The following is a 26,368-nucleotide window of genomic DNA, read 5'->3' on the forward strand; positions in this document are numbered from 1 at the left end:
TCTATATATATAACACTATGTCCTCTATATATATAACACTATGTCCTCTATATATATATAACACTCTGTCCTCTATATAACACTATGTCCTCTATATAACACTATGTCCTCTATATAACACTATGTCCTCTATATATATATAACACTATGTCCTCTATATAACACTCTGTCCTCTATATAACACTATGTCCTCTATATAACACTATGTCCTCTATATAACACTATGTCCTCTATATATAACACTATGTCCTCTATATATAACACTATGTCCTCTATATATAACACTATGTCCTCTATATATAACACTATGTCCTCTATATATAACACTATGTCCTCTATATAACACTATGTCCTCTATATAACACTATGTCCTCTATACATATATAACACTATGTCCTCTATATATAACACTATGTCCTCTATATATAACACTATGTCCTCTATATAACACTATGTCCTCTATATATATAACACTATGTCCTCTATATAACACTATGTCCTCTATATATAACACTCTGTCCTCTGTATAACACTATGTCCTCTATATAACACTCTGTCCTCTATATAAAACACTATGTCCTCTATATAACACTATGTCCTCTTGTGGTAGTTTTTCTTCTCTTATATATCTAGAGGATAGACAATAGACATAAAGGGATTATAGTGCACCACCTCTATCACCTAATCACCTCCCCATCCCAAAAGGACACCATCTCTATCACCTGGTCACATCTACCTCCTCCCCATCCCATCAGTGCACCACCTCCATCACCTTCCTATCCCATCAGTGCACCACCTCCATCACCTTCCTATCCCATCAGTGCACCACCTCTATCACCTGGCCACCTCCATCACCTTCCTATCCCATCAGCACACCACCTCTATCACCTGGCCACCTCCATCACCTTCCTATCCCATGAGCGCACCACCTCTATCACCTGGCCACCTCCATCACCTTCCTATCCCATCAGTGCACCACCTCTATCACCTGGCCACCTCCATCACCTTCCTATCCCATCAGTGCACCACCTCTATCACCTGGCCACCTCCATCACCTTCCTATCCCATCAGCACACCACCTCTATCACCTGGCCACCTCCATCACCTTCCTATCCCATGAGCGCACCACCTCTATCACCTGGCCACCTCCATCACCTTCCTATCCCATCAGTGCACCACCTCTATCACCTGGCCACCTCCATCACCTTCCTATCCCATCAGCACACCACTTCTATCACCTGGCCACCTCCATCACCATCCTATCCCATCAGTGCACCACCTCTATCACCTGGCCACCTCCATCACCTTCCTATCCCATCAGCGCACCACCTCTATCACCTGGCCACCTCCATCACCTTCCTATCCCATCAGCGCACCACCTCTATCACCTGGCCACCTCCATCACCTTCCTATCCCATCAGCGCACCACCTCTATCACCTGGCTACCTCCATCACCTTCCTATCCCATGAGCGCACCACCTCTATCACCTGGCCACCTCCATCACCTTCCTATCCCATCAGCGCACCACCTCTGTCACCTGGCCACCTCCATCACCTTCCTATCCCATCAGCGCACCACCTCTATCACCTGGCCACCTCCATCACCTTCCTATCCCATCAGCGCACCACCTCTGTCACCTGGCCACCTCCATCACCTTCCTATCCCATCAGCGCACCACCTCTGTCATCTGGCCACCTCCATCACCTTCCTATCCCATCAGCGCACCACCTCTATCACCTGGCCACCTCCATCACCTTCCTATCCCATCAGCGCACCACCTCTATCACCTGGCCACCTCCATCACCTTCCTATCCCATCAGCGCACCACCTCTATCACCTGGCCACCTCCATCACCTTCCTATCCCATCAGCGCACCACCTCTATCACCTGGCCACCTCCATCACCTTCCTATCCCATGAGCGCACCACCTCTATCACCTGGCCACCTCCATCACCTTCCTATCCCATCAGCGCACCACCTCTATCACCTGGCCACCTCCATCACCTTCCTATCCCATCAGCGCACCACCTCTGTCATCTGGCCACCTCCATCACCTTCCTATCCCATCAGCGCACCACCTCTATCACCTGGCCACCTCCATCACCTTCCTATCCCATCAGCGCACCACCTCTGTCATCTGGCCACCTCCATCACCTTCCTATCCCATCAGCGCACCACCTCTATCACCTGGCCACCTCCATCACCTTCCTATCCCATCAGCGCACCACCTCTATCACCTGGCCACCTCCATCACCTTCCTATCCCATCAGCGCACCACCTCTATCACCTGGCCACCTCCATCACCTTCCTATCCCATCAGCGCACCACCTCTGTCATCTGGCCACCTCCGTCACCTCGAGACCACCACCTTATCAAAACCACCACTTATTCACCCCTATCACTTCTCCACCCCATCATCTGTACACCTCCATAATCTCTCAAGCCCTTCACCACACCTACACATCGATGTATGAATTATGTATATGCTACACATGGCTATTGTGTTAGACTGCATGAAATATGATGAAATGCATGAATGTAAATCTAATTGTGGAGCCTCATAGTCTTTTCTGTGCAGGCTGTGGCGTGTAGTGTGGGAGGTAGTTCTGCCAGTCACTATCTTAGGCTCTGTTGACATCTGTGTTGTAGTTTTCTGAAATCCGTTACATGATGGACAATGACCACCCCATTGATTTACAGTGGAGAGACCACGTCTGTGATTTTGTTGTGAAGAACAGGGCTTCTTACTATGATATTCTTATTGTCAACTATGATGGAACCTGCACTGGAGGATCATGGTCTAGAGTATTCTTTCCCAGTCAGTGTAATTATGGTAATATTCTGGAGAAGACAATGTGTTGTGTGGACGATCTTCCTCTCTGGACCATGTTGGTAGAGCTATGTTTCCATTGGATGCGGCAGGAAGGGGTCAGTGCTGAACTACATCCAAGATGTAAACCTGAAGGATTCTGGAAACTACACTTGTGTCATTGAAGAGGGGACATCAGCGATCTTAACCATCATTGGTAAGGATCCTCCATAGACCCTTTACTGTCCCGGTTTATACCCTTAATGGTCCAGCTTTTTCGGCACATCCATGTCTTCTTCTTCTTCAGAATTGCCGGCACAGTTTAGCTCCGAATTAACTAACCTTAAAGCTGTGGAAGGAGAAACTGCTTTCCTGCACTGTGAGGTGACAAAGGCATCGGTCGTAGTACAGTGGAAGAAAGGCGAGAAGACAATACTGCTTAGCGACAAGTATGACCTCAAGCAAAACGGTTCTAGATTAGAACTCCATATAAATGAACTAGAACTGTCAGATGCCGATCAGTACAGCTGTATCTGTGGAGACCTGAAGACAACAGTTTCCTTGACCATCAATGGTTGGTTCATCCATCTTTCTACAACGTGTCGAGATATAGGCATCACCTATTGACATTAATGAAGTCCACTCCAGCTACAGAATATTTGCTTTGCTATACATTTTGCTATGGCTGCACAGAGCAGTGACACAGTTCTTCAGGGGCGTAGGCCATATATGGATTGGCCATTTGGTGACAGGGAGACAGATCTTCCAAACCCTGGGGATTCAGGATAAAGTTTAACTATTTGTCCTTGAAGAGGCCTTTTGTGTGACTGGTAAAACTTTTCACATGTGGTCATGTTTACTCTTTTCTCTCGTCACCTCATTGCTTGCGCTCCAGCTCTGTCTGTGGTCTTCACAGAGCAGCTGAAAGATGTGCAGGCGTCCGAAGGAGATGTGGTGACCCTACACTGCGAGCTTAATAAACCCAACCTCACGGTGGAGTGGAGGAGAGACAATGTCAACGTCACACCTTATTTTTTATTCTGTAAGAAAAATAAGTAAATGCATCAGACTTTTTTATGTTTTTGACACATTTTATCTTTACCTTAAAGGGAAACTGACAGCCTGTTCACCCACAGTAAACCCAATACACTGGATTACATTTCTGGTGAACCTGCTTACAATGAGGTATAATTTTCCTGGATCCATGGTCCGTTTTTAGAGATAGACCTGTTATTAGCTGGCATTGCTAATATGTTAATCGCTGGGTTTGTGCAATGGAGGCCGGAGGGACCTGACATACCTGGCATCCATCCCTGCCGCCGGGTTTAGTGCTTAAAGTTTTGCTTAAAATTGTTTAAAGTTATAAGAAGTGTGGATAGAAAGGGCGGGCGTAAAAGGGCCACTGGTTTCCTGTTGATTAATCGTTCCTAATATGTGAGTAGATGGAGATCATTGTCCAGGTCAACTTTAGATATTTTTCAGTCCCAGACAAATTGATCCATGAGCACCAAAGATTTGGTCACAAACAAAAGGATGTTTTGCCACATTCATCTTTAGAGACATTTTTTGATATTCAAGATATTCACCATGGAAGAAAATGTTCTGCTTGAGGTCAACATGTTCCTTGCCCCTCAGGAAAAATCTACAGACTATAGTCCCATCAGTCATGTTGTCCATCGAGGGAGTAACTGAAGCCTCTTCCCACTGATGTTTTTGTCCATTGGTCAGATATGATCACTTTTGTCTTCAGAGCTGGAATCCTCATTATGATTTAGACCATCACCAAAGCTTTATCTCTTCCCAAGTCTGATCAACCGTTCTATTACATCACATCAGAACAAGAAAAGTCCCATAAAATATCCTGAAATCCAGATCAGAGGATGAATCAGAGAAGCTTCGGGTCCAGCGGCCATCTTACATCTCCTTTATATTTAGCATCTGCTCTTCTGTCATCTTTTAGCTCTTCCTGTGATGTTCAAAGTAGAAATAAAAAAGTAGAAGCTTTGGAAGGAGAAAATGTCACCCTGCTCTGTGCGCTCAACAAGGCGGATGTGTGCGTGGAGTGGCTGAAGGGGGAGAAGATCTTGGCACCTGGAAACAGGCATACAATACGACAGGTTAGAGGCATCGCTACTCTCAGCATCCTGGAGGTCATTGAGGAAGACGATGAGGATTATACTTGTGTCTGCGGAGACGTTAGGACTATTGGACACCAGCAAGTACAAGGTAAATATCCCTCTTATCTGATCATATGTGAGCGGCAAATGGGGGCAAAGCAAATATCACTTCCTATCACATGTATAAAGGGATTGAGGAACCCACGGGGGTCTCATCATAATATTCTGCTACCTGAATCTGAATTCTGATACCTAAGATCCCAGGGGGCATTTACCAGCACAGAAAGATCCCAGGGGGCGTTCACCAGCACAGAAAGATCCCAGGGGGCGTTCACCAGCACAGAAAGATCCCAGGGGGCGTTCACCAGCACAGAAAGATCCCAGGGGGCGTTCACCAGCACAGAAAGATCCCAGGGGGCGTTCACCAGCACAGAAAGATCCCAGGGGGCGTTCACCAGCACAGAAAGATCCCAGGGGGCGTTCACCAGCACAGAAAGATCCCAGGGGGCGTTCACCAGCACAGAAAGATCCCAGGGGGCGTTCACCAGCACAGAAAGATCCCAGGGGCGTTCACCAGCACAGAAAGATCCCAGGGGGCGTTCACCAGCACAGAAAGATCCCAGGGGGCATTCACCAGCACAGCAAGATCCCAGGGGGCGTTCACCAGCACAGCAAGATCCCAGGGGGCATTCACCAGCACAGCAAGATCCCAGGGGGCATTCACCAGCACAGCAAGAGCACAGAGAGTTCTCCCCAACATGGCAAAAATCCAGGTAAGCCTGGCCTATGTCCTGTTTATCTAAAAGCTGTCAGTCAAATGGGTTAGGTGGATGCAGGAAACTACAGTGGTCCCTCAACATACGATGGTAATTCGTACCAAATGAACCATTGTTTGTTGAAACCATCGTATGTTGAGGGATCCGTGCAATGTTAAATATAGGAGGTAATACTCACCTGTCCCCGCCGCTCCGGACCGTCACCGCTGCCCTGGATGTCGCCGTCCATCGCTGTTGCCGCGTCCCCGTGGTGTCCCCACCGCTCCAGACCGCCTCCGCTGCCTGGGATCGCCGTTCCTTATGGCCGTCACGTCGATACGCACGCTGCTCCTATTGGATGACGGGACGGCGTGCGCGGCGACAAGATGACGACGATGGAAAGCGACAGCGATGCAGGGGATCCCGAAGAGGACGGTCCGGAGCACTGGTTACATGTAAGTGATCATCACCGGACCACACGGGGCACCTTAAACGGCTATCCGGTGGTGGCTGAAGCAGTCTGCGCTGAGGGATAGCCGTTAATGCGATGGCCCCGACATACAAAAGCATCAGATGTTGAAATTGTCGTAGGTCGGGGCCATCGTAGGTCGGGGGGTCACTGTACAGGGGAGGTTAATAAGAGGACATGTGGTGGACCCCCCTTGGCACTTGAACCTAAACATATCTCAGCAGTGTAATGGACTATGGGGATGAAAAAAAGGTTTTCTGAATCCTAATGACTGATCTTTTCCTCTGGACAGGTTTTGATAAATCTCCCCCATTGTCCTTGTGGAGGGGTCATGTGTTCACTTACACTGCGTGTCCTACATTTTGGGTTGCCATGCCGGGCAGTGTTACTAGTTGAAGGTGGTGCCGGTATTTGTGCCAGCCAAGTTAATCACCAGTATTTTATATCAGATGTGTGTGCACCAGTTCAGCATTGGTCCTTTGATGTTCTGGACCCGCAGAGGGTACCTACCTTACTAGCTGACTTAGTTATACGGATCCCGGCAGTGATAGTTTACAGGGGTCATCCATTCGCCTATACGGGTAGGTACAGACTGCAGATTAATTAGGGCGTAGAGTGTCGGATTTAGATCCAGTATCTCTCTGTAGACACTTCTGGAATCAGCCAAACACTGTACTGTGGGTCATGTGCACAGGGCGGCTTATTCCTAAAAACCTATCCGGGCTGACATGAACGCTGATTATGTCATCTTTTCGCTGGTTCTTTGTAGTTTGCTACTAATTAATCAAAATGTCGTGCACAGGGTTTTTAATTTGTTGCAAGTTATGTAGCTCCATTTGTCATAAACTATAAACTACCGTATTTTTCGCCCTATAGGACGCACCGGCGTATAAGACGCACCCAATTTATAAAATAAAGATTTTGAACCCAATAGTGGTTTGCAATCTGCGGACCTCCAGATGTTGCAAAACTACAACTCCCAGCATGCCCGGACAGCCGTTGGCTGTCCGGGCATGCTGGGAGTTGTAGTTTTGTAACATCTGGAGGTCCGCAGGTTGAAGACCACTGCATATGAGGTAATACTCACGTGTCCCCGTCGCTCCGGACCCGTCACCGCTGCCCTGGATGTCGCTCCATCGCTGTCCCCGTCGCTCCGGAACGTCTCTGCTGCCGGCCGGGTATCCTCGTTCTCCGTCGCCGCCATCACGTTGTTAAGCACGCCGACACACGTACGCGACGACATGATGACGAGGAAGGAGAGCGCCGGCCATACAGGGGATCCCTGAACAGGACCGCAGCGGTGAAACCAGTTTTGGGGAAGAAAAAGTGCGTCTTATACGGTGAAAAATACGGTAGACCAGAACAACAACAAAAAAGCCAAGTTCCATAAATGATTATCTCAATGGTGTCTAAATACAATGTAAAATATAAACTACAGTTATTTCAGGAAAAAATCACCAGAAAGAGAAATCCAATAAATCATCCAGAGTTTATCCGATTTGTGTGTTATATTCTTTATATTGTATTTAGAGATGAGCAAACTTACAGGGATTCGATTCGTCACGAACTTCTCGGCTCGGCAGTTGCTGACTCTATCCTGTATAAATTAGTTCAGCTTTCAGGTGCTCCCGTCGCTGGGAAAGGTGGATACAGTCCTAGGAGACTCTTCAGCACCGGAGCACCTGAAAGCTGCAGGATAAAGTCAGCAACCGCAGAGCCGAGAAGTTCGTGACGAATCGAATCACTGTAAGTATTTTGATACAAATCTGTTTCTGCCATCGCAACGTTCAGTTAATTATAAACATTAAAAGAGAGGAGTTGGGGCGCTCACACTGATATATCAAGTATATGCCGAGGTTTGTGCGTTACACGTAACCCCACGTGTAGAAGGTGAATACAATGAAAGTAAGAAGAGTTGCAGCCCTCAAGTTTACATTAAAAATGTATATAGTAGTTTATAAATGTAATGGGGTGATGGGTGAAAATAGGGGTATGGTATATAAAATGAAATGGGCAAACTATAGATAACCATAGAATAATGTTTATTGATTAAATAGGTACATTAAATGGTCTCAGCAGGGCCCTTGCTGGAGACCAATATATACAATTAATAGTAAAACATAATAATAAAAAATAGTAGTAAAAAAATATTGAAAAGTATATCATAAAAGTTTATATAGCAGCCACCTCTGTAGAACTTGGGTTATATTTGGTCACTTCCGGCCATTTCTGTTATCGAACCTAAATTAGCGGTGGTCTTAGAGTAACAGGAACAATTGGACGGTGTTATAGTCCAGGAAATAATGTAACAGGTAAGGATCCAAATGGAATACTGTAGCAAGCAAAGATTGTTGGTGCTGCTGCACCACTCTCCGCTTCGTTTAGGTCGGGATGGTAACCCCTGGTGTGCTGGGCTCCTCGTCGCAGGCTGGATCGGATGGGCAGCTGGCACAATGGATGTGTCTGCGCGGTGGGTCCCGAACCTCCTCCGGTGGGGCACAGATGAGTGCTCGATCTTGTAGATGGAGTCGCGGCAAACAGGCAGGTGAGTGGATGCAGGCAATGCTTGTGTGGGAGACAGCGTCTTGAACAGTGGTTTCGGCAATGGGGGGATCCAGCTGTTGCACATGTAGGTAGTGGGTAGTGGTTCTAGAGATGGTCCGTATAGAGTGGGTACTGGGCTAGACGCGTTACAGGGAGACCCCTTTCTCAATAGCTGATGGACCCCATGTGCTGTGGATGTTTATATTGTCTGTGTACTATAAATTTGGCGGCTGTTCGCTATAAGCCGCGGGCTGGATTGCTGGTTTTATAACATGAAATGGATTGAACAGGAGGGATGATGAAAAGAGAATAAGTTCATGTATATACAACTATATACAACTAGTCTGAATAGAATGAATGGGTGATTGGTGTACAATGAAGGGAATAGGTCTAGATGATGTGGGACCTATCATATGTAGTGAGTTTTGTTTGGATACTATGTAAAATGATTTGGGATAAATATATATTCAATATAATAGGGGTGTGTTATAAATTATATAATGTGCGATCAATGGGAATAAGTTAAGGGAATAGAATGTGTTAAAATTTTAATTTGTGTAAATGTATATAAAATTATATAAATACATATGTAGTTTTTTATTTTTTATTTATAAAAATATATTTTTTTAAATAGAAAAATTAGAAAATGGACAACACATTAGACCTGCAGCAATTATTTTGGATAGACGATCTCCTGGTATAGATGGTGGAACCATGTGAACCCTGTCCCTGATAGCAGCCTGGTACTGGATGTGGCATGGGGCAGGGCTCATCAAAATGACATTGCGAAAATGTCAAGGGCAGAAGACAGGAAGATCTACGAGTCTGAGTCCATAGAGCCAAAAGGTCTCCATTCAGAATTAGAAGTATTCGGATTCCTGTGATGCTTCCATGATGAGCCCTGCCCCATGCCACATCCAGTACCAGGCTGCTATCAGGGACAGGGTTCACATGGTTCCACCATCTATACCAGGAGATCGTCTATCCAAAATAATTGCTGCAGGTCTAATGTGTTGTCCATTTTCTAATTTTTCAATTTTTTTAAATATTTCTGTTTAAAAATATATATTTTTATAAAAAAACTACATATGTATTTATATAATTTCATTTACATTTACAAAAATTTAAATTTTTACACATTCTATTCCCTTAACTTATTCCCATTGATCGCACATTATATAATTTATAACACACCCCTATTATATTGAATATATATTTATTCCAAATCATTTTACATAGTATCCAAACAAAACTCACTACATATGATAGGTCCCACATCATCTAGACCTATTCCCTTCATTGTACACCAATCACCCATTCATTCTATTCAGACTAGTTGTATATAGTTGTATATACATGAACTTATTCTCTTTTCATCATCCCTCCTGTTCAATCCATTTCATGTTATAAAACCAGCAATCCAGCCCGCGGCTTATAGCGAACAGCCGCCAAATTTATAGTACACAGACTATATAAACATCCACAGCACATGGGGTCCATCAGCTATTGAGAAAGGGGTCTCCCTGTAACGCGTCTAGCCCAGTACCCACTCTATACGGACCATCTCTAGAACCACTACCCACTACCTACATGTGCAACAGCTGGATCCCCCCATTGCCGAAACCACTGTTCAAGACGCTGTCTCCCACACAAGCATTGCCTGCATCCACTCACCTGCCTGTTTGCCGCGACTCCATCTACAAGATCGAGCACTCATCTGTGCCCCACCGGAGGAGGTTCGGGACCCACCGCGCAGACACATCCATTGTGCCAGCTGCCCATCCGATCCAGCCTGCGACGAGGAGCCCAGCACACCAGGGGTTACCATCCCGACCTAAACGAAGCGGAGAGTGGTGCAGCAGCACCAACAATCTTTGCTTGCTACAGTATTCCATTTGGATCCTTACCTGTTACATTATTTCCTGGACTATAACACCGTCCAATTGTTCCTGTTACTCTAAGACCACCGCTAATTTAGGTTCGATAACAGAAATGGCCGGAATTGACCAAATATAACCCAAGTTCTACGGAGGTGGCTGCTATATAAACTTTTATGATATACTTTTCAATATTTTTTTACTACTATTTTTTATTATTTTTACTATTAATTGTATATATTGGTCTCCAGCAAGGGCCCTGCTGAGACCATTTAATGTACCTATTTAATCAATAAACATTATTCTATGGTTATCTATAGTTTGCCCATTTCACTTTATATACCATACCCCTATTTTCACCCATCACCCCATTGTATTTATAAACTACTATATACACTGTTAATGTAAACCCAGTGATTTATTGCACCACATTATATATAGATAGTATATACCTTGAGGGCTGCAACTCTTCTTACTTTAATTATAAACTTAATGTGTTCATTTCAAATATGATTAAAAATAATTTCCAAATCTGTATAAAAAAAAAAACTAATATTTTTTTATTCTTATTTTTTGTTACATTGAGGTATAAGCTTTTACTATCATGTTGTTTTGTTGTGTTTTTTGGATGGTCGTTGTCGTTCCACCGGTGTTGACCAGTTTACCACATGATTGGTAGAGTTTGATGATCTCACACAGTTCCTTATACCCAATGTTGCAGCTCCACATCTGGATCATCACTCTCATCATCCATCTCTTCCTTGGCATCACCAGGAGATATAAAGTCTCCAGACATTTTTCCCTTCTACATGTATTTTTATATATTGGTTATTGGGGCACGACTAATTTCTGATTTACTGATTTCTCCAGTGTTACCCGTGCTCTTCACCCGGCCGCTCCACAATGTTGACGCCCAGGAGGAGCACTCAGTCACCCTGCAGTGTGAGGTCTCCAAGGCCGGGGCGGCGGTGGAGTGGAGCAGAGCTGGGCTGGGACTGCAGGCCGGAGCCAAGTATGAGATGAAGCAAAAGGGAAATGTGAGGGAACTGCTGATCCACAACCTGAGGCTGGAGGACACAGGAGAATACAGCTGTAATACTGGAGACCAGGAAACCAAGGCCTACCTGACCGTCACAGGTAAATGTCAGCACATGAAGGGATCAGCTTGGGAAGATATGGCGCTAACATACTGGGCATTATATCAATACAAAGGAACCAGAAATGTCCATGATGTGTAAAAACCGCATAACAACCCCATAGAGAAGACGGCTGCTATCCACTGCATAGACATCCCAGAGTAGTGCCACCATGGTGAGGGGGTATAACCTGGGCCCTGGCAATAATGCTGTGTAAAGATCAGTGGGTTTGGACCCACTGTTCCACCTAAATCGCTCTACTGAGTCACTCCCGAGGGTTCTTTCTAATAAGGTTTTCACTCTTTAATCCTCTCTAGATGAAGATATGTTCTTCTCTGCAGGGACTAACAGGTTGTTACCTCTGAGAGTGGTCCTGGGACAGGAGGTGGGTGGCCCAGTGGGCCAATAGACTTTGGCGTGAGGCACAGAGGGGGCCGCCAGAGACAATTCTGGGTACTGGCTGAGGTCTTGGACTGGCAGCGTACGTGTTCAATCTGACGGGGAAAGAGGTTAGGGTGGACAGTATAGGCTCAAAACAGGGACGGAGTAAGGAAGGAAAAAGACGGGGGTATAACCAGCAGCAGAATCACTGGGCCTCCTCTATGAGATGATTGAAGAAGATAAATAGGGAAAGGTTTAAGTGTATGTACCGGCCCTTTAAGAGACCGAAAGGGAGCAGGTGCTGATCCTGTGGACAGAAGAAAGCTCAGACCAGATGGTATGCTGAGAAGGTGACCCAGTGGCCAAGAGCAGTGGCCAATGACAATGGACCCACCCGCTTTACATGCTACATACATTGTATGAAAATCCACAGAGAACAACATATCCATCAACAATTCAGCTACACGTGTCATCTGCTCCTCCATAACATGGAGTCTCCAACATGTCCTCCATCATCTCCCTTCTCTACAGCCGCAATAATATAAGCAAATACTTATCCATACAGATATGGACCATGCTGGTATAACCTGGGTGGGACTGGTGTAGCCACTGGGAGTATGATGAGGGTTATGCTGGGTGTAGTAGTTCCCATTGTATATGTCCCGTATGCAGAGCGCAGTAATGAGACCTCTGGACTGTATAATAAAGTTCCTTTGATTGGTAGGTTACAGCTATGCAGTCAGATAAATGAATATTTGGTCACTGTCCCTTCAATTGATGCTTTTGCAGCAGCTTTACTGAATTTAGTCATCTTTAGGCGCTTCTTGCACTTGTGTAATGTCTTATGTAGATGTGAATGTTCTAATATTAACGATTTCACTGATGAGGATCTTCACAGATTGGTTTACTTTGCTACAAGATGCAGAATGTAGACTTCTCTTTACTTAGCGGGGGTCCTGCGACACAACACTCGGAAAGGCGCATCCAGGGAAGTTTTATTGATGTAGCATTCAGGCCGCACTAACTCCAACCGAAGGCCAACTGACAGATGAGTGTAATCAGAGGGGCACTTGTGCAGCTTTCTCCTCTCTAAGGAAGATGAAGTTCTCCCTTTCGTAGACATATATCTTGTAGAGCGCTATCCTCACATTGTGGAGAAGAACAGGATCAGTGACTTAATTGTAGCCAGGTTTCACCTGGGTATAAGACATTTGGCCTGGGTATGTCTAGCAATAGCAGGGGCTAGGAATGATACACTGTGCTGGCTGATGGAATTCTCAGCAAGTTCTAGGATGGTTTACTCTGCCCAATACCAGGCCTAAACTACTGACTAAGAGGTTTACGTCCACCCCTTCTCCAGGTTGGACTAGGGATTTCTCCACCATTGGCTAGGAGAGTCATGTGACTCAAACATCTCTATTCTGTATACAGTAAATACAAGAAATATTAACCCTTCCCGCTATATAAGACCTCATAGTAAGCTATGAACTTGGCACAATGCAGATAAACACCTTTGCAATAAGTCTTCAGTACCTGATACACCTCTTCTATGATGGTGGCTGGAGCAGTCCTACTGGGACACCACTCTGGTATAATGGTCCTTGTATGTCACTTTTTGTTTCAGCCCTCCCCATCGTGTTTGTGAAGCCTCTGAAGAACACTGTGGTAGAAGACGGGGTGACAGTGACCCTGCGCTGTGAAACCTCCAAGCCCAATGTCCCAGTGGAGTGGAGGAAGGGGACAGTAGCCATCTTCCCTTGTGCCAAGTATGAGATGAAACAAGATGAAGCGGTGGCTGAGTTGGTCATCTACGATGCTGAGGCTGAGGATGCCGCAGATTACACGTGTGACACCGGAGACCAGCAAACCACGGCCACCATCAAAGTGAACGGTGAGTCACATCCCTGGAGCTCTCGCTATGTTCTGGAGCTTCTGCTTCAGTGTCTTTTGGAGTCTGCGGTATCTAGAATAAACGTTAGGTCTCTTAAAACACTTTAGTTTTGTGCATCCACCATGCTTTATACTGCAATTGGCCATCATGACCTCTTGATGTGGTCCTTATGACCTCTTGACGTGGTCCTCATGAGCTCTTGATGTGGTCCTTATGACCTCTTTATGTGGTCCTTATGACCTCTTGACGTGGTCCTCATGAGCTCTTGATGTAGTCCTTATGACCTCTTTATGTGGTCCTTATGACCTCTTGATGTGGTCCTTATGACCTCTTGTTGTGGTCCTCATGAGCTCTTGATGTGGTCCTTATGACCTCTTTATGTGGTCCTTATGACCTCTTTATGTGGTCCTCATGACCTCTTGATGTGGTCCTCATGACCTCTTGATGTAGTCCTCATGACCTTTTGATGTGGTCCTCATGACCTTTTAATGTTGTCCTCTTAACCTCTTGATGTGGTCCTCATCAGCTCTTCATGACCTCTTGATGTTCACTTTCAGTCCTCCAGTTCGTTAAGAATTTGCAGAACACAGAGGCGGAGGAGGGGAGCAGTGCTCACTTCCGCTGTGAGGTCTCTGACAAAATGTCATCTGTTGACTGGTGGAAAGGAGGCGAGAAGCTACAGCCCAACCACAAGTACGAGATGCGGCAAGATGGCACCGTGCAAGAATTAATAATCCACAACCTGGTGATAGAGGATGCTGGTGAATACACATGTACTGCCCGGAGCAAGCGGACCTCTGCGAGCCTCACTGTCAGAGGTAGAGTAATGGGGGGGGGGGGGGGTGTATGTCATGTGGTGGGCGGAATAGAAGGAAGTAAAGGACCTGTCACCGTGAAGAGGCCATCTAACCTATCGGCATCATGTTATAAGACACGATGTGCTGAGCTGAGACTGATATACACTAATACCTCTTAAAACAACCACCTACATTTTACAGAAAAGTGACCTTTAGGCAAATGGTCTTCTTGGGAGATGGTCTTCAGGGGTGGTGGTCTTTTAGAGAAATGGTCTTCTAGAGAGGTGGTCATCTAATGTGATAGTCTTCTAGATAGGTGGCCATACAATGTGATAGTCTTCTAGAGAGGTGGTCATCTAATATGATGGTCTTCAAGAGAGGTGGTCATCCAATGTGATGTTCTTCTAGAGAGGTGGTCATCTAATGTGATAGTCTTCTAGAGAGGTGGTCATACAATATGATGGTCTTCTAGAGAGGTGGTCATACAATGTGATGGTCTTCTAGAGAGGTGGTCATACAATGTGATGGTCTTCTAGGGAGGTGGTCATCCAATGTGATGGTCTTCTAGGGAGGTGGTCATCTAATGTGATGGTCTTCTAGGGAGGTGGTCTTATAGGGAGGTGGCCCTTATTGGTACTTATTGATTGCAATTCTTGCTGTTTCTGTTCTTAAGAGTCCAGTGGGCAGTCCTATCATTGATAGATAACATCCAACAGAAACATCAGAGATTTCAATCAATAAATGGAAAGTTATTCTGAACATTTCCTGCATATATATATATATATATATATATATTAACTCTTTATTTTTATTTATTAAGTATAACACTTCTACATTATAAAATAATCAAACAGTACTGTGTTCCATACTACTAGAGATTTCCTCTAGTGCATCGCATCTAACTCAAAAGAAAAACAGGTATTTACAGAAACCCGGGGGAAGAAGAGGGAAAGAAAAAATCAATAGGAAAAGGAAGATGAAATATATTCAGAAGAAACACATCAAGATATATAGGGATAGCAACCAGAAGGTCTGTGGTGTCGCTATTGGTACCTAAAATGAAGCCACTTAGCCCAGGAAATGGTAAATTGTGACAGTCGATTTGTGGCTATTGCTATAGACCTTTCCATATTCTGGTTAATGTCAGTTTTATTTAGAAGGTCTTGAATTTCAGGTATTCCGGTGCTTTTCCATTTATCTGCAACAGCAGTTTTTGCGGCCGTAGGTAAGTGGCTATTGTAACATCTGAAGCTGGGATTTTGCTGAGGCCCAGGTGCAAAAGAGCTACTTCTGGGCCCCAAGGGAAAAGGTAACCTGTGATTTGGCACAGGGTCAAATGAACCTCGTAGGTAGGATTATGTTGCGTTCCCACCATATATGTAACAAGGTACCCACTTTTTCATTACGACGCCAACATTCGCTTGGGTGATCAGGGTTTCTTTTTGAGAGTTTAAATGGGGTTAGGTACCACCTATATTAACATTTTCTAGCTACTTCTAAGTGAGTGATGTTATGTGAAACTTTTGAACTCATAATGAAAGCATGGGCCCAGTGCTCTTTACTAAAGATTCTTCCCAAATCCTGGGAAGTTCGAAAGCAGGCAAAAGAGCACTGTAAGCCCTGGGTATGTCCCTGTTGTTTAATCTTGAGTTAGTAAAAAAAATTACCATACAATGCTTTATTCCCAATATATGGAGTTTATAGTCATGAAATATAATGTCTTATTTGTAAATATTTATAAAAATCTGCAGATGGTAATGATAATTTTTGGACAATACTTTCCCCTTCTCATCTGCAATATCAGAATATTTAAAAATGCCCCATTCTTTCCAAGATGTAAAATTGATATTAGAATTTGAGCTTGTACAACATCCAGGGGAATATCCCTAAAGGGCTAATAGAAAAATAACATTTTTGACAAGGGGGGCAGACCACGTACGAAAGGCAGCGGCCATCGTAGGGGGACTGCTATTAGGGGGCTTTTTTGAAACCCGAGATAACCACAGTTCTGTGGATAGGGAACCTGATTCAACACAGGAAGATTCTTTATTTACCCATTGCTTTGTATGGTCATTTATCCACCAGGACTTAACCTGATCTAATATTGAGGCTCTATAATAGTGCCTCAAATCTGGACAGCCCATTCCGCTGCTCTCTACTGGAGACACAAACACCCCAGAGCCACTCCATTCTTTTTATAGTTCTTCCAAACATACTGCATTAAAAGAGGCTTTGATTCTATAAGTAGGGACTAATACAGGCAGGTTCCGAAAGTAATAAAGAATTTTAGGTAATAAAAACAGTTTTATAGCTGCAAGTCTGCCCACCCAAGATGTGGGGAGCTTTGAGTAGTTTGATATATCTCTAGAGAGAGCGGCAGACAGGGCAGAGTAAATGACTGAAACCAAATTAGATAGAGGTTTTGTGAGCACTATTCCCAAGTAGGGAATTTAGCCGTCCGACCACTTATAAGGGGACAGTTCCTGAAGATGTTTTTTTAGTAGTGGGTGGTACTCCTATGTTTAAGATCAGGGATTTTGAAGCATTTATCTTATAATAACTTACACTAATAAATTCAGAAAGGCTTTGAGTGATGCTTGCCAATGATTGCTCAGGGTTAGTTAAACTTAAGATAATGTAATCGGCGAAAAGCCCAATCCCGTGCTCTTTAATACCTATCTTAACTCCTGTTATATCTTGAAAAGCTTAATATGCTGGGCAAAAGCCTCTATAGCTAGATCAAAAATTAATGGGGAGAGAGGACACCTCTGTCTTGTACCGTTATTAATTTGGAAGTCCCTCAACAGGGCCCCTGAGGTATACACTTTTGCCGAGGGACAGGATTAAAGTGCCATAACTGCTTTCCTGAAGGTGCCATGAATTCATGACCAAATGTCAGTAAAACGTGTGACAAATAACCCCAATGGATGTGGTTGAACACCTTCTCCGCATCCAATGTTAGGAGCAGAGAAGGCGTTTGACGACCCATAAACACAGATATGATATCCAAGAATCTACAAGTTCCGTCAGAAGTCTGTCGCCCCTTCACAAAACCCGCCTGGTCATTGTATATCAGTGAGGGAAGTATAGTATGAATGTCTACAGGCCAGTATTGATGCATAGATCTTTAAATCAGTGTTTAATAAAGCTATTGGCCTTAAGTTAGCGGCTTCATCAGGGGGTTTATCTGGTTTAGGTAGTGATCACTAGGGCTTTAAGGGACTCATAAGGAAATTTTCCTGTGAGTATAACTTCACTACAAAACTGGGCCATGTATGGAGCCAGATATTGCTCTAACAGCTTGTAGTAAGAGTTAGTCAGTCCATCAGGGCCCGGTGTTTTATCAGGCTTTAAAGATTTTATTGCTGACAGGACTTCAGTGACAGTTATGGGAGCCGAAATGACCTCTCGCTGATCTGGAGTCGTTTGAGGAAGGTCTAGATCGTCCAAAAAATTTACTCTGGTGGGCAAATCTGTCTGTAAAGTGGCGGAATCATTTTTCATATGGTACAAGGAACTTTAGTAGTCTGCGAGCACGTTAGCTATATCTTTAGGGTCAACAATTTTATCCCTCTTCTGATGTACGTAGATGTACGGGATACGTAATTTCATCTGTTTGGATTTTAGTTGTTTTGCTAATAACACACCAGGACGGTCACCATGCTGCCAGTAGTGAGATCATTTAAGTTTACGCAAAGTCAATTCAAACTTTTTTAGCTTTGTAGGCAGTGAAGTTGTGCGGTTGTCCGATATTTCCATAGCCCTTTGTTGATCAAAGTTTGTTTTATTTAAGCCATGTAGTGTAGATAGCTTTTGCTGAATATTCAATACTGCTTGTATAATAGATTTTTTGAAATGTGAAGATTTTTTTATAAAATGGCCCTGTAATGACGCTTTGTGGGCGCACCAGACAATGCTACCAGAAACAAGGCCATTATCATTAATGGAAAAGTACGTGTTTAGCGTTTCCACAGTAGCTGGCAGATACTCAGAGCGGTGGAGTAAGAGGTCATTAAGTCACTAAATTGAGTCTTCGGGACGAGAGAGTTGTTCTTTAAGTGTTAACGTAATAGGACTATGATCACTCCATGTTATTACTCCTATATTAATAGACTCTACTAAATGTAAATTGCGACATTCAATCAAAAAAATTGTCTATTCTAGAGTACATTTTGTGATATGGCGAGTAGTAAGTAAAATCGCGTTCTCTTGGATGTTGTACTCTCCAAGGGTCGAATAGTTGATGTGAGATAAGAGTTTTAACATTTGGAGAAGGTTCAACTGAAAATTTAGGAGTGGTTTAATCCATTGATGGCCATTGAACCATATTAAAATGGCCCAACAGTAACTGTATCCCTTGTCAAATGGGGATAATCGTTTTAATTAATTTTATAAAAAAGCTATATTGTTTTCAGTTAGGACTGTAAACTGAGGCTATAGTGTATTGTACATTATTGATTAGGCAAACAAGAATTACATAGCGGCCTTCCTTGTCTATAATTTGTTGTTGGACATTTACTGTTATACCACTGTGGGATAAGCTTTGATGTTAAGTCTGTGTATATCTGCTTGATTTAAATGGGTTTCTTGTATGCAACAGATATCTGGTTGGTGGGAGCTAGTTTCCTTCGATAACAACGATCTTTTGTAAGGAGAGTTTAACCCCCTTACATTAAGAGAAAATAGTTTGAGTACCATAGTGGTTTTTGAAAACACTACTTTTTGTACACTGCTCAAAAAACTAAAGTGAACACTAAGATAACACATCCTAGATCTGAATTAATGAACTAATCGTATGAAATACTTTCGTCTTTACATAGTTGAATGCGCTGACAACAAAATCACACAAAAATGATCAATGGAAATCATCAACCCCTGGAGGTCTGGATATGGAGTCACACTCAAAATCAAAGTGGAAATCCACACTACAGGCCGATCCAACTATGTAAAACAAGTCAAAATGAGGCTCAGTAGTGTGTGTGGCCTCCACGTGCCCGTTTGATCTCCCTACAATGCCTTGGCATGCTCCTGATGAAGTGGAGGATGGTCTCCTGAGGGATGTCCTCCCAGACCTGGACTAAAGCATCCGCCAACTCCTGGACAGTCTGTGGTGGATAGAGCGAGATGTCCAAGACGCGCTCAATCGGATTCAGGGGAACGGGCGGCCAGTCCATAGCATCAATGCCTTCCTCTTGTAGGAACTGCTGACACACTCCAGACACATGAGGTCCGGCATTGTCTTGTATTAGGAGGAACCCAACCGCACCAGCATATGGTCTCACAAGGGGTCTGAGGATCTCATCTTGGTACCTAATGGCAGTCAGGCTACCTCCGGCAAGCACATAGAGGGCTGTGCGGCCCCTCAAAGAAATGCCACCCCACACCATTACTGACCCACCGCCAAGCCGGTCATGCTGGAGGATGTTACAGGCAGCAGAACGTTCTCCACGGCATCTCCAGACTATGTCACGTCTGTCACATGTGCTCAGTGTGAACCTGCTTTCATCTGTGAAGAGCACAGGGTGCCAGTGGTGAATTTGCCAATCTTGGTGTTCTGTGGCAAATGCCAAACATCCTGCGCACTGTTGGGCTGTAAGCACAACCCCCACCTGTGGACGTCGGGCCCTCATACCACCCTCATGGAGTCTGTTTCTGACCGTTTGAGTGGACACATGCACATTTGTGTCCTGCTGGAGGTCATTTTGCAGGGCTCTGGCAGTGCTCCTCCTGCTTCTCCTTGCACAAAGGCGGAGGTAGTGGTCCTGCTGCTGGGTTGTTGCCCTCCTACGGCCTCCTCCACGTCTCCTGATGTACTGGCCTGTCTCCTGGTAGCGCCTCCATGCTCTGGACACTACGCTGACAGACACAGCAAACCTTCTTGCCACAGCTCACATTGATGTGCCATCCTGGATGAGCTGCACTACCTGAGCCACTTGTGTGGGTTGTAGACTCCGTCTCATGCTACCACTAGAGTGAAAGCACCGCCAGCATTCAAAAGGGACCAAAACATCAGCCAGGAAGCATAAGAACTGAGAAGTGGTCTGTGGTCACCACCTGCAGAACCACTCCTTTATTGGGGGTGTCTTGGTAATTGCCTATAATTTCCACCTGTTGTAAATTCCATGTGAAATTGAACATAAAAATTGTTAAGTAAAGCATGAGAAAAAATATGAGAAGAGGTAAGTGAGCAATGCACATGTACTGAGAAGCAAACAGAAGTCACCCCCATATTATTTCAGTACATTTTTATCACACTTTCCACCCAACCCCTTCCTCCTACTGTTCCTTATTTTTAATTCCCAATCCTGCTGCTAATATGATAATAAAAAACAAGAAAAAAAACAAAAAAACTGAAGAGACCAACTTAAACAAATAGGATAAAAACGATTGAAGAAAAGAATACTTTTAATGGCGTAATCCTTTTACGTCCAGTAGGGAGTAATTTTGGATATCCCAATATCCAAATCTTTGGCTATACCGGCTCTAAATTTAAGAGGAAAACTTAACAAATAAAATGTCATTATAGCCCATATTTCCCATTCCCCATCCGGATTAGATTGATTCCAAAGTCATTTTCTATTAATCCACCAGTTCTGTGCGAACAATCTCCTTCCCCTCAGGATTTATTGTAGGTAACACTGGCCACTTCTCATCCTGTTCCTGCTCTTAGGGCCCCTCCACAATACTTCTTTTATTCTGAAATACAGGAGGAGTTTTAGACAGTACCTGATGTCGGTCCCGGCAGCTTTCGTTTCCACTGTCTTCAGCTGTAGCCTCAAGATCTCACACCTCTACTTGGTTAATGCTCTTTACCTGCTTTCGGAGGGCCCCTTGCTGCACAGTTTAAAGGGGTTATCCAGCATAAGGTGATTTTAGTACGTACCTTGCAGGCAGTAATGGACATGGCTTAGGAAGGATCTGCGCTTGTCTTGGGGCTAAATGGCTATGTTGTGAGATTACCATAATACTGTGGCTAGCTTTTTGTGAACTGGTATTTCCTGTTTGACTTTTCTTTTTTTGACTACAAATCCCATAATTCCATTTTCCTCCCTCCAACACATCAGCTGCCCCACCCATTGAAACATAAATGAGCTGCATACATTCAAAGACCTGTGGTTTTCAATCAGGGTGCCTACAGCTGTGTCATTCCCTTATGTCCTAACCAGTGGCACATATGGGGTATTTCGCCCCCGTGGAACTGGTTAGGACCGGTGGAATTTTTAATGACAAATAGCAAGTAATTAAGTCTTTAGACCCTCCCACCCTCTCCATATAAGGAGGAGAACCACCCAGCCCCCTTATGTTTTTTTCTGTCCTCATGGACAGTGTTAGGATTGGTGGTGGGTCCTCTGGGGACCCCCCTGTTTTTTTTGTTTTTCTTCCTTGGTGTGTGCTCTCATACCTTTTATCCTGTTGCCGGTATCCTCCTGTCGCCTGGCACTTGCGGCGCATGCCGCCTCTATCTCTATGATAGACACTCACAGCTGCTCCAATCTCCAAATGTTCAACCTGACAGCCTGGAGGTTGACCAGTCCCTTCCAAATGTAGAAGGGCTTTCAGGGGCCGTCTTGAGGACCTTGTCGCACTCTAGATCTGAAGCTACGTCAAAATCCAATAAAAGAATATGGAATATATTCCCATTCTGGTGCCACCGACCCAACTGTCTGCCAAGAATCCTGCCACTTCTGTAGTTCTTCAGTTTCTACAAGACGGACTAGACAAGGGGCTATCTCCTTCCACCCTAAGAGTGCAAGTGTCTGCCTTCTCAGATTTTCTCCACAGGTCTCTTTCTCAAGATCCCCTGGTTAGAAGATTCCTTAAAGGAGCTTCTAGAATCAAGCCTACAATCATTTGACCTATCCCTGCTTTGGATCTATCAGTCGTGCTCAGGGGGTTATCATCTCCCCCCTTCGAGCCTTTGGAGGAGGTGGATCTTAAATATCCCACCTTGAAGATTACCTTCTTGTTGGCCATCACCTCTGCACAACGAGTCGGAGAACTCCAAGCTTTCTCAGCGTTTGAGCTCTACACTCAGTTCCTCCCGAACCAGGTTTTTTTGAAGTTTTTGCCATCTTTCATTCCTAAAGTGCCAACTTTTACTAATATTAACCAGCTTGTTTCTCTTCCTGTGTTAGCTCCACTCCCCTCCTCGGAAGAAAACAGAGGCCTTGTCAGCCTCGACCTATCGAGATTAGTGATGAGCGGCATTGGCCATATTCGAATTCGCTATATTTCGCGAATATATAGAGGAATATTTGTCCTATATTCACGAATTTCGCGTATTCGTTATATTCGCATATTCACGTATTCGAGGAAGAAACAGTGAGTGGGTGGGCAACTTTACTATTGGTTGCTAAGGATGTTGATATCCTCTGACAAGTGTATTTGCATCATTCTAATTGGCCCACAAGTTTACGATTATTCACTTTTCTCTATCGGCTCCACTGGAGGACACAGACCGTGGGTGTATGCTGCTGTCTCTAGGAGGTGTGACACTATGGTAACAAAAAAAGTCAGCTCCTCCCAGCAGGATATACCCGCCTCCAGGCTCTGTGCTAGTCAGTTTAATCTTAGTGTCTGAAGGAGGTGGACATGGCCCTGATTCTCCAGACCAGGTCTTCTGTTTTTTATTTTCCTAGTATAGGGAGGTGTTAGTTTTTTTATTCCTTTTCTTTTCCGTTTTCAGGTGGGGACTCAGGGACTGCTGTTCCCCGTTTCCCCATTGCGAGTAAGGGGGCACAGACATTGCGTATATGCGCTGTTAACCCCCGCTCGCCAACGGTCAGCGTCTGGGTGGTACCTCATGGGTCCGGGTCCCCCTATTTACCTGCTCGCCTCGCTCGCGCATAGCAGCCAGGCGTGATGCAGGGACCATAAGCTGGCTGAAGACTTCACTGAAGACTCCATTAGGTAAGTTCTTCTGACTGAGGTAAGTACATTTCCCTTTCTCCCCTAGGTGCAAGGACTTGCAACCTCTGGAGACCCTCAGTTTTTGGCCACCTTTTCAGGTTTATGGGGCTGGCTGGTACTGGGGCATCTTTGGGGGCATAATTTCTTTATTACACTGTATGTAAGTGCTCTCTGTGTGAGACTGTGTTTTATTACACTGTATGTAAGTGCTCTCTGTGTGAGACTGTGTTTTTACTATGCGGGTGTGCCGCAGCGCCTTATTTGCGGCTGACAGCCGCGGCGCTTTTTTTCTAGCAGAGCGCACGGAGCGCCGGATTACTTTCATTTTCTCCGGCAGCTGCTTTCTGCCGCCCGCTTACTTCCCCCGAGCACGTATGTTCTTTCATATGCGCTCGGGACAGGGAGCGGGTGCCATTACTCCTTCGTCCCCGACTTGTACTTAGCTCCGCCCCTAGGGGCCAGAACTCTCGGGAGGCGCTTCCTCGCAGTGTATGTGGTGATTTGTATGGTCGGGCCCTTGAAGCGCCGTCTTCCTTCACTTAGTCAGCTGACGGCTGCCAGGGGGGGGGGATATGTGCGGCGCCCGCTCACTTCCCCGCGGGCGCATATGCGGCTGCATGTGCGCTCGGGGCATGGGGCGGGCGCCATTACTCTGGTTCTTCTCGGCGCGCGCATCGCACCCCAATCAGCGCTGCCCGCGCGTGTCTGCTGGCGGGGGCCGATCGGCAGTGCCCCTGCTCTTGGAATGCCCCTCTCAGGGGTTAACTCTTTTCCTGCCATAGGGGACGCTATTCTGCCCTCCCTCTATACTGACAACTAGACTGCTAGTCTCTATTTTGTCACAATAATATATTATTCCTAAAATGCCCACTGACTCTGTCTGCTCCACTGCTCCCCCAGATCCCCTCAGTTTCCCCAGATGTTACAATTCCGGTGGATTCGGCCGCCCTTTCAGCCTGGGGTTTCTTCCTATCCCAGTTTATGGCTGAATTGACTCAAGTCCCCCTTGTGGTGGCTGAGGCCTCACGTGACTAGGTGTCTACCTGGAAGAGGTCTGTCCTGTGCCGACCCTTGGGCGGGTCTCGCTCCTCTTTTACACAAGTCTCACGCTCTCTCTTGAAGCGTACTAGGGGTGTTTGTCTGACTTTTACATTGAGTCTCCAGGTAGACGTGGGCGTCCCTCCGTGGGTCTTGCCTCCCCGTGTCATCTGGTCACGTCGCTCCTCCAGAGGACGTTTCCGGAATTGCCGCTTTGCCCTGCCAGAGCCGCGTACCCGGTCAGGGTTGCCCCCCTCCAGGGCTGCCTCCATGCGTTCACTTTCTCCTGTTGAACTGGCAGATCAGGTTTCCGAATCGGCATCTGACTCAGAGGACCGCTCGGATATGTTGAAACGGTGCACTCATTGGTTGCGGCCATAAGAGACACCCTTCACTTAGAGGACCCAGGATCTTCGGACGTTACTCCTGAAGTATCCTTTCATCGCGTTCAACCGGCACCTCAAAGGTTCAGCTCTCACGCTGACTTTGATGACATTCTGGAATGTGCATGGAAACAGACAAGAGGTTCCCGGGAATCAAGACAATCCAAGAATGTCAAGGACCTTGTCGCTAAGGTGGTTCCCCTCCCTCAGCGGATCCACCAACCTCCCGGATCTCTAGGGTGACTAAACTGCCTCTGGCAGTTGCCGCTGCCTTCAAGGATCCCACGGACAAGAAGGTAGAATCCTTAGCGAGGTTTGATTCTGAGGCAGCTGGCTCTTCTCTTCTTCCCATCTTCGCCTCGACATTGGTGTCCAAGGCCCTGTCGGAGTGGTGCCAAAAGCTCCATCAGGATATCTTAGCGGGATCCCCCCACCAGAGGATCTATCTGTTCTGGCTCTCCAATGCTCTCAAGCTGGGGACCTTCTGTGCGCAGCTTCCACGTAGTCAGCCCGTTGTTCTGCCTTTGCTGTGGGTCACCTAGTGGCTCTCCGCCGCTTTATGTGGCTTAAAGCTTGGAATGCGGATGCCGCTTCCAAAAGGTCTCTCTCTGAGCTTCCCTTTGCAGGTGGCCGTCTTTTTGCCGACCGCCTCGATGAGATTATCTCTGTGGCAACTAGAGGTAAGAGTTCCTTCTTACCTCAAAATAAGGCTCGCCCTTCTTCCCAATGGAAGTCCTTTTACCTTTCGGTCATTTCGGACCTCTGGTTCCAGCAAAGGGTCCGGGCAGGCGTCCTCGCGGGACAAGAAGACTCCCTCGTGCCAGGCACGCCCGGCTTGCAAGTCGGACTCCAACCGGTCCAGCAGTTTTGCGCCCAAATTGGGCAACCGCAAGCCCACTTCTGCCGAAGTGAGGCCCCCACCCGTGTTTTCTTTCGGGTGGGAGGTCGTCTCTTGTTTTCCGAGACATCTGGACTTCACACATTCAGGACTCTGGGGTTGTGGTGTCCAAAGGCTACTGGATCGAATTCGCCTCCCTTACGAGGGATCACGTTTTTTTTCGACCCCGGGCCCCCCGGTCTCCCCTCTGGCGAAGCAATTTCGAGCGGCTCTCCAGTCTTTGCTTCTCCAGGGGGTTATCGTCCCCATTCCTCCAGGGGAACGTTTTTCGGGGTTCTATTCATATTTTTTTGTGGTCCCAAGATGGACGGTTCTGTGCGACCAATCCAACCGTCATCTCCTCATCCACCACTTCAGAATGG

At 45.7% G+C, this 26,368-nt stretch overlaps 1 protein-coding gene across 1 annotated transcript in view; it reads left to right on the forward strand.

Annotated features, from left to right (window-relative positions):
* OBSCN (obscurin, cytoskeletal calmodulin and titin-interacting RhoGEF) overlaps positions 1-26,368 on the forward strand; it is a 577,179-nt gene that overhangs the window by 164,213 nt on the left and 386,598 nt on the right. The window contains 3 exon segments of the mRNA XM_056518694.1: positions 11,443-11,709; positions 13,714-13,980; positions 14,538-14,798. Coding sequence (XP_056374669.1) covers positions 11,443-11,709; positions 13,714-13,980; positions 14,538-14,798 — 795 coding nt within the window.

Source organism: Hyla sarda, chromosome 5, assembly GCF_029499605.1.
Source record: "Hyla sarda isolate aHylSar1 chromosome 5, aHylSar1.hap1, whole genome shotgun sequence".
NCBI lineage: Eukaryota > Metazoa > Chordata > Amphibia > Anura > Hylidae > Hyla > Hyla sarda.